Below are 10,017 nucleotides of genomic sequence, written 5' to 3'. Positions count from 1 at the left end.
AATTAGTCTTTTTCTTATGTCACTGGGTGAAATGACACATTGCAAAGTAAAATATGCTGTTTTATGGCAGGTAACAGGTTAATGCTGTTACGTCATGCTGTTTTTATTTTATTTTATTTTTTATTATGTAAAGCACCTTGAAATGCCTTGCTGCTGAAATGTGCTATATAAATAAAATTTGATTGATTGATAAAATAAACCATTAGGAGAAATGTTGTTCATCCAAACACCCTCTGTGCCTTCTGCTTTGTCACCTGGCTGTTCTGTTCTGGTGAAGCTCAGGTGTTCTAACTAGAAAATTGCGAGTGACTTGATTTGTATAAGTGGATGTGATAAATTAGATGTGTTAAGCCTTTTGGCGCAGCGGGATTGCTGCCTGTTGGTCGTCCCCTCCAAGCTGTTATTAAGAAAGACACTGAGCTCTGCACTTTTCTGCATTACAAACAAGGAGGAAATTAAATACCACCACCTGATGGGGTTGTCCACTGATTATCTTTTTTTTTTCTTTTTTTTTTTTTTTGGGCTTGCCAGATCATTAACTAGCAAATTCTATAACCAGCATTTAAAACCTTAGAGTGCTGAAGCAGAAAACTGTGCGCCTGCTCATTTAAGCAGATATCCAATAAGCTAATTATGCTCTAGCAGTTTATTGTTTAAATGTATGCAGAAGAAGCTCAGGGAGATTTAATTCACATTTACACTAAAACAGCAGAAAAGTCTGCAAGAAAAAGTGCACGAATGATGGAGCTTCAGTGAATTCATTTCTCCAAGTGAAACTGTTTGAATTCCTGTTTTTACATTTGGTTTCTAGATTTGCTTTGCAGCTTGTTCATGATAATGAACAGTCCTCCAATTTGTCTCTAAACATGTACAGTCATTACTTTCTCAGGAGCAGGCAGGTTATTGAAATGTCACATTTGAACCCATCAAGCCTGTTAATGTTAACTGTACATATGTTTTATAGATGCATTCAGATGCATAGTGTATCGTTTCTGGTGTGCCACTTAAATTTTTGTATTTTAGAGACCTAGTCTCATCCTCTTTGTGAAACAAGCCATTTCCATACCATCTGCTGGCCTCCAGGTGTCAAATTATGTCTAAAACTAACTACTTCCTGTTTGGTAATTCATGCTGTTAATGCATATAAGTACTAAAAATACACATTAAGCTGAAAAACATTGTTTATGGAGCAGTATCTTTAGGCACTCTTCTCCTTTAGCTATATATCTTTGATTTGCGGAAAATTGCACTCTGTCAGAAAGCATTGTCAGCTCATATGCAGATAATGGGGAGACTCATACATTAGACATGTCATATTGCCATTTTTATACTTAATGTCGCATGCTCTTTTCTTTTGAAGTCTATCCACGGCTCAGTTTGTGTATTTAGGGTTGAGTCATAACCAAAGTCGTCTCAGGGCCACATAGACAACTGTGACAATATACACTCTATCAATCCTTTTTAGCTTTTCAAAGCCTTCTTCAGTATACCTGTCGGGTGTAGGTGGCTGGGTTTGTCTGTTATTGTGCAAATGTAGAGTTTTAGTAACAATAAACAAAGATAGCTTACAAGGAATAGCATGGGAAGAGCAGGATGTAGAACAGGGGGATGTTATGTTGGGTACGTTTGTGGCTGGACCAAAATGCAGGAAAAAAAGAAGTGATTGTCATTTAAGACAATATGAAGATAAGGAAGAAAACTTTAAAACAGACAAAGCAAGAGTAACAGAATGACATGGAACCAAAATGAAGCGTGACGGAGAGAGCCAATAGAGAATAATGAGACCAGAGAGCTTAAATGTACTGAGGAAGGAGTGGAAATAACAAAGGAACTAAAAGAGCTAATGACAGGTGAGTGGATGCAGCTGAGGAAGGGAGCAGGCAGAGGCAAATGTGGAAATTATTAACAGCAGGGATAGGGTGCAGACTGATAGAGTGAGATACCTGAACAGTATTCAGAAACTAGAAAATTTCTGAAAAGAGGCCTCTCAAGAGCCCCTTTCACACTGCCCAGCTGGACCCGGGTCGACCATGGTCGAAGCCGGGCCGATCGTTTTTGCATTAGCACTGGCAGTGGCGCAAAAAGTGGGTATGCAGCGCATGCAACGCATAGAGGCGTTGCATGCGCCTCTATGCTCCCCCTCAGGGTTTTGACTCCCCAGAGGGGGAGTCAAAACCCTGTCTGGAGGGGGTGACGCACCAATGATGTGTTCGCATACACTTCAGCACGCCTTGCGCTCCTTAACCTCACGCACATAACAAGGTAAATCTAGCCGGAGGGGTGGGGGGAGGTAGAGCGAGCGTATGTTTTCTATGCTCCTTCACCCTGACGTACCTTCTGGGGTGGGGGGCGATTTATGTTTTCGCATCCACTTGAATAATATGTAGTTGTGACCCAGGTGAAAAAAAAGTATACTGTAGTATACTAAATCTTAACATACTTTAGTATACTTTTATCAATGTACTTAAACTGTACTGTTTTGGAACAACAAATTTTTGTGCTTAGTATACTTTAGTAGTATTTAAATAGTATTAAATTACAACCAATAGTATATTTTAGTATACTATACATACTTTTTTTGAACAACTTCAAGTGTACTTTAAGTATACTTTTTAAATTTAATATTTCAGAGCTTTATTATTATATTTTGATATAATTATATTTTGAGTGTAATAATTCTGTCTCAGAATTATATTAAAAATATGTATTTCATATACTTCAAATATATTTTAAATATACTATTAATATATTAGTAATGTATTTAAATTACACTTAATTTTTATTTTTGATTTCCTGCTATTGATAATAAACTATAATTTTAATTACTCGTGAAAGTCTTTATTCCTACTTTCTTATTTTGTAAATGACATGCATAACTACACTACAGTACTTACATTGTTTTAGGCTACAATTACATGGAAAGATTAATTACACAAGATGCCCAAGGTGATTCAAATATTTTGTTTTATTACCGACATTTTAAAATTGTCCAGTTTTACTCACAACTTCATGAACTTTATGAACACATCAAAAGGGAATACATGAACATGAAAATTTAAGTGTGACAATAAAACATGAGTGAGGATCAACGACAGAACATTCCCGTTCACTGCACCTTACAGAAACCTACAAAAAAGAGCAACAGAACAATTAAACAGAGAAAGTATTTGTATTTAAAGAGAACAGAAAAATGGCAAATAAAAAAAATAATACTTACAATTTTAAGACGTTGTGGACTCGCCATGTATGTGACATCATAAGAACTGATGATGATTGGTACCGGATGCCTGGGGTGGAAAAACATTTCTGGGTGTTTTCTTTGCCTGTTTATGTTAGAAGTAGAAAAAAAAAAAATAGTCAACAATGTCATAGAGTCAGTTGATGTTGGCATTAACTATGAAGCTGTTTTAAGTGTGGACTTAAGGAGACAAACTACCTTAAAATCTTTCCATTTATGATCTGAACACACTGATCCTTGCAAGGTGTTGAGGGGGGCTGGTGGTGCCCATCTCCAGCAGCCATCAGATGAGAGGCAGGGTTCACCACACGCAAACGTCCCCATTCACTCAGTGCGTTATTGTTCCACATCGCTTAGGATTTGTTGCTGCGCGTTTGCGCAGTGTGATGGAAAGAGGAGACCAGTTGCACAAGCAGGCTGCGAAATGAGATGCAGGTGATCAGTATCGGCAACAAGAGCCAATGATCGCCGATCACCGATCATGCACTTTTTCACGAAAATCGGCCCGATTATGATCGGTGACCGATCGATTGGCACACCTCTAATATAAACAAAAAAAACGGCTTAAACTAAAAGTTCAAACACAGGAGACAAAAAGAAGAAACCAGCGAGGAGCAATAAAAGACAAGGAGCTTAAACACTAAAGCAGGGGTAGAAAGTGACTGTTACTAGATAACAAAAGCTAAAAACTTTCCTCTGCCTACATCGCCCAGAATGCCATGCAGTTCTGGATCAAAGTTCAGTGAAATGATTGAATATGCTGTCAGACATATTTTCAATATATTTTTATTGATTTGTTGCTCAGCATTAGAGCCTACTCAGCACAAGTGGGTCTAAATTGCTCTCTGGCTTCAACAAAAAATAAAAATAAAGAAAGAGAAAGACAAAACGTATTCAATATGCAACTGAGAAGTAATTATAAAAAAATAAAGATTAAAAAAATTTGCTGGACACTCACAAATTTCCCCCAATATCCCATGTATGTTTCCATTTGTAGAAAATGGCTCTCACTGTGGTTCACTGGAGTCCTGTAATCCTTTCCAGACTGATGGATGTCAATGACTGTTTTGTTTTTCTTTTGTTAATGATCATCTGTGCCTGTTGTTTTGCTTTCCTCCTGTTTAATGATGTTAGGTTCTATTTAAGGGATTTCTTGACTCTACCAGTTTTGCAGCGATCAGACCTCACTGTGACTATTGAAACTTTCAACAAAATGTTCTTAATCAATGCTTGAATAGCTTATTTCCCTTAAATTAAAACCATAAATGGAAAAATATGTTGATTGATTCATTGGCTGTGGGGGCGGGACAAAGACCAGATTTCTGGATTAGAGGAGCATATATATATATATATATATATATATATAAATGTTTGTGTGTTTGATTGGAAACATTTTACTTTGGCAATGTACAGAAAACACAAGACGTTCATAAGAAGCCAAAGTCTTTTTGCAGATGACACAAATTTAATGCGCAAAAAATGTCTTCAATGTCTTTATTTGGACAGTTAACAGACCTAATAGATATTGATCAGTTGTAGTTTATCATAGCCCTAAGCTTTATTAGATAGTTCCTTGATTATTCTTTTTCCTCCTCAAAGGTCATCTCAGGACTGTTCTTTTTTTTTGTTTTTTAACAAAACAAACCAGTTCAGCTGAAATCCAATTACATGCAATCCTATTTTAAACAGACACAATCCAATTCATTACAGTCAAACTCAGATTCAAATCCAATTATAGGCAGATCAATGAAACCCAAATATAATTCAAGTTAAGTGATTTAAAAATAAAGGCCACAAAGTGGGAAAAGTTGTATTATGCAGTTTGATTCAGTCTTAATGTACTAACCATGCATCAGGGAATGGGTGGCGGCAAGTAAATTATAGAATAAAGCATATTAATAACATACATATTCTGCTATATATACTAGTGTATTTTTTAAATATTGTTACTCTCCCAAGGAAGTAACAACAGCTCACCTGTAGCCTAAAGCAGAAGTGCCACCGAGGAGGGGGAGTAACAGATTTACGGAGTTAGCCATTTGCATTGGGAACCCGAAGTTGCAGATTAAAGCAAATGAAACCAAGACAGTCTCATATGCAAAATATTTTTTCATGAACATAATTGAGAGGAGTTTACAAGTTTCAGTGGGTTGAAATATTTCATATTTAGTGAAGTTTATTTGTGTGTAGCATATTTCAGGAAGACTGACAGCAGATCTCTCTTTTATTTTGTTTCTAAGCCATTCAGTGATTTATAAACTAACAGCAGTATTTTAAAGTCTATGCTCTGAGTTGCAGGGAGCCAGTGGAATGACATTGGAAATGGGGTGATGTGCTCTACCTTCCTGGGTTTAGTGAGAACTTGAGCAGCAGTGCTCTGGATCAGCTGTAACTGTCTGATTTTTTTAGGGAGTCCTTTGAAGACACTTTTGCAATAATCAATGCGACTAAAGATAAACGTGTAGTTGAGTTTCTCTAGATCTTGCTGAGACATTAGTCCTGTCATGCAAGAAATGTTCTTCAGGTGATAGATGGCCAATTTTCTAACTCTTTTTATGTGTCTTTAAAGGTCCAGGTCCGAGTCCATCAGTACACCCCGAATTCAGGCCTTCATAATTGCAGCTGATCCAGAGCACTGCTGCTCAAGTTCTCACTAAAACCAGCAAGGTAGAGCACATCACCCCATCAATGTCATTCCACTGGTTCCCTGTAGCTCAGAGAAGAATTCAATAAATTCAATTCAATTTACTTATTTATTCATGGCTATTTGAGTTTTGTGACCTCTACACCTGCTTCCCCCAACAAACAGCCATGGATGCCCCTAACTTCAGGAAAAATATCAAACTTTTCTAGTGTCCCTCAAAAGTTTGGAATAAATTAGAGTATAATTGGAAAGCTATTGATTTAGTAACTGAATTGAAAAGGGAAATTCTCATGTCCCCTCAGACATAAAGTGTATTTTTCAGCATTTATCTATGATATTTTTGATGATTATGTTTCATAGCTAATGAAATCAAAGGTGATTATTGTAGATTTCAAGAAAAACTGGATTAGGTCAAACACTGTTTTCATCATGGGAGAAGAAATGGAGGTAGTGAAGGAGCAAAAATATCCATTTGTTCATCTGGACGACAAACTGGACTGGAGAGGCAACAGTGACATAGCAACGTAGATGTGACTTCTTGAGGAAGCTTCGATCCTTCAGTGTTTGCAACAGATTATTGTGCAAAGAAGGAGTTTTCATAAAATGATGAACATCATGGACAACGCTGAGCTTCCTCTTCAAGATCAAGGTCAACATAAATGTTATTGTCCCCAAGGAGCAATTTGTTTTCCAACTAGCAAAGAACAAATGGAAAGAAAAGTTCAAATACAACTGACAGAGCACTCATGATACAACCAGGACACAAACGTAGGCTACTACGGTCTTTATTTGGCCCTATTGGGTCAAATTATTAACGAGGCTGACACTAACAGTGATTAATGAGCATTTGTACCGTTTTTAGGTCAGCAAGGACAGCTTTAGCCTTCCTTGTGACTCTTGTTCTATAGAACTGGAGGAGCTCTGCCTAACTTATTCCTTTAGTTTAGCAGCACATCTTCATAAAGATGATTACCGTTTGCTTTTTTTTTCCAGGGTAAGGGGCTTTTTAAGAAATTAAAACATTTTCATAATATCAGTTGTTAAACTTCTCAATATCTGATAAAAAAATATATAGGCTGGTGAGCAATAGCACTGACTGCATATGCATTAGCATCAAAAGGGGTCAAGCAGCTGTTAACAGTTCTACCAAGTCTTTGTAATGTACAACTTTAATAAAAATTGGACATTGTGGAGGCCTCTTTTTTTAAATTAATGAACATTTCTTGCTACATTAATCTTCAGAAATGAGCGCTCAAACAAGCCAATAAAATCCTTCACCATCCAGCCATTATCAGATCAAACTTTATGATGTGTATGCCCTCATTTCAACTTTGGCACTCATTGGTGTATAAAATTAACAAAAGTGGTGTAAAGTCCTCAGCCATGAAGTAAGTTGGTAGAAGATGAAAGTAAATAAAATAAAAGTCAATTAACCCTCACCATCTGCAGTCTGTTAAAAAAAAATCAAACTGTCATACAACAATGTGTCTTTAGTCAGAGGTTTCTTCAGATGTGCTGTAATACAGACTGCTGCAGGAGATCTGTGTACTATTCTCTGTGTCAGTTTTTATCTAATGAAACTTCCAATTAATGAATGCAACATTCTGTAGACATCCAGATTATTTTGTGGCAACTTGTTGAGGTTTACCTTCCTTGTAGAGTAAATCAGACCGTCTACTGGAAAACAGCAGTTTTCTTCTTGATTGTATCAGGTAATACAATCAAGACGCTGATGCAATCCTGACATTTAAATAACAGTTTGCTATTCAAAAATGTATATTTTAAAATTAATTATATGTGATATATATTAAATTGACTTAGATTTTTCATTACATTTCAACTACATTCAGTCAAATTCAACAAAGACTTAACATTTATTAGGTATATAAGAAATGGATATAGGCACCAGCGCCCCTCATGAACCCAGTAAAGATAGATGGATGGATGGATGGATGGATGGATGGATGGATGGATGGATGGATGGATGGATGGATTGAAACAAACTTTTTAAACTCATTTTCTATATAAATTAACTTTTTCTCTTTTTGGTTCCTATGAAAGTATGCTGACGTTCTGTTGTACTGAGATGCACTTGTATATACCAATGAATATACAAGTGCAAATGGCTATTAGCAAATGGCCAAATTAATTTCTTGCTTTGCTCTTAATAAATTTAAACTTAATATCATAAATAGCCTAACCAGGTTATCAGATAATGATGCAGTGAAAGGGAAATTATTTTTTTCCCAGGCAAGAACACGTGATTAATTTCAGTCCTTGTCATGTTTGAAGTATGTAAAGCTCTCCAAGCCTAATAAGGGTATTACCGGAAATCGACATCGTGGATTCGAAAATAAAAGCTAAACCCAATTATAAAGATAAAGCTTTCATACAGCAAATGCATTTTGTGTCATTGATGAAATTTTATTTAATTAAAAAGGCCGCAGATAGTTAAGAATCATTTTTCAGGAAAGTATTTTTATTTAGAATGCACAACATATTTGATTACAATCATCAATGTTCAAAATGTTTTATTATAAAGGGATTCTATGTAGTATTATATATCTTACTACTTTATTTTATATGCAATGGTAATTATAAAGGGTCAAGCTGTCTTGATTAATTTTCATTTTCCTTAATGTCCATACTTGATGAGAATGATAGTAATTAAAGTTCTAAGCTTGGGAATATACAAGTGAAACTGAAAAGTCAGGTAATAATTTATAATTGCTACTAACATCAATGTAATCTTCAATATACAAATGTTTCTATTTTTGTTCCATTTTGCCTTGTATTCTATATTAATGATGTATGTAATAATGACACCATGGAACTAATAATCTAATCCATTTTTTATTTTATTATTCAAAAATACTTATATTTTCCCCCAAATTAGCAGATTTAGGTAAAACTCTAAACCTCGTGTGGTTTCTAAAACTGTGCACTTTATTTTGAACATTTCCACCGGATGTTCGCCATCTGTTGCGTTCACTTTGATTAACTGAGCTGCGACTCTGGACATTTCGAGGTGAGCACGTTTACTTGTTTTGGGAGCGGAGTTGCACACCTGGCGGCGCGAGCTCTGCGTGACAATCACCGTGCGCGTGGACTCCGTGTCCCGCAGAAACGTGCCAATTGAGAAGTGCTTTTACAGCACAGACTGGGATTAAAACACACGCACAGAGACCCAGAGAGGGGGGTAAAAAAAACAACCAAAAAACGCGGAGTTCTGCGGACTTGGCTGTGTTTCAAGCAGCACCGAACCGGACCCCATGTTTCTTTTCCTCGGATTATTTCAACCTGCAGCTTTGACTCTTTCCGCTCTGACTGTGTTCCGGCTTCTTGTCTCCGCTGTGGATTGTTAATAAAAACCTAGAGAAGTCAGTGCCAGCCGAACCCGAGCAGTGCGGATCCATACGATGCCCCCCTCTTTTCTTTTTCTCCCCCCTTTCCCCCGCTCCTCTTCTTCACCATCTCCATAATTTGATCTAGAAAATGATTTCTATGTAATTTCTCATAAGTGGAGACACAGGAGTTGCAGAACGAAAAATATCCCTGTTCGTCCTCATTGTGATTCTGCTCTGGATCTGTTTGGAGAAGGCGTGCGGGAGTCCTGCGTTGAAGCCGCTGCGCGCGTCATTTTCCCCACTCGTGTCCTCAAATTGATCATTTTCTGGGGGTGAATTGATCGGGTCTCCTTGCAGAGCGCGTGGAGCAGCTCGCCGAGTTTCTTGCATGAAACCAGTGAAACAACTTTAATCCCCTATTTGTGGACAGAAACCGGACGTTGACCGGACTCCGGCAACTGGACTCTAATGCATTTCTAGCGATTTATTTATTTATTTTTATTTCTATTTCATTTTGGAAAGACCTCGACAGCGCATTGTCACGCGCCCAGATACACATCTGCCCATTGCGCATCATCCAAGTTGGAGAACCCCGCACCAGCTCACGCCCGCAGGCGAAGCTTTGTTTCTCCACTACAGACCCGAAACTACTGGGACGACTGGGATTTTTAAGGTCCATCCGTTGGGATTTCTTCTACCATGTCAGGTGTGCGGGATTTCAGATGGACTCCCATCATTTGCGCCGCGGTGCTTTCATGTGGTGAGTAAGGGGACACTCATTTGGACCT

General features: G+C 37.4%; 1 protein-coding gene across 1 annotated transcript in view; it reads left to right on the top strand.

The window, feature by feature from the left end:
• The first annotated feature begins 8,841 nt into the window (after nucleotides 1–8,841).
• The window catches only part of tmem132e (transmembrane protein 132E), a 449,956-nt gene continuing 448,780 nt past the window's right edge, over nucleotides 8,842–10,017 (top strand). The window contains exon 1 of the mRNA XM_008428504.3: nucleotides 8,842–9,989. Within this exon, the coding sequence (XP_008426726.2) occupies nucleotides 9,929–9,989 (61 nt within the window). The 5' untranslated portion in view covers nucleotides 8,842–9,928. The remainder of the gene's footprint in view (nucleotides 9,990–10,017) is intronic.

The sequence above is a fragment of the Poecilia reticulata genome, chromosome 14 (genome assembly GCF_904066995.2).
Source record: "Poecilia reticulata chromosome 14, P_reticulata-male-v2, whole genome shotgun sequence".
Lineage (NCBI taxonomy): Eukaryota > Metazoa > Chordata > Actinopteri > Cyprinodontiformes > Poeciliidae > Poecilia > Poecilia reticulata.
The sequence above is the reverse complement of the archived record's forward strand: the minus strand, read 5'-3'. Positions and strand labels throughout refer to the sequence as shown.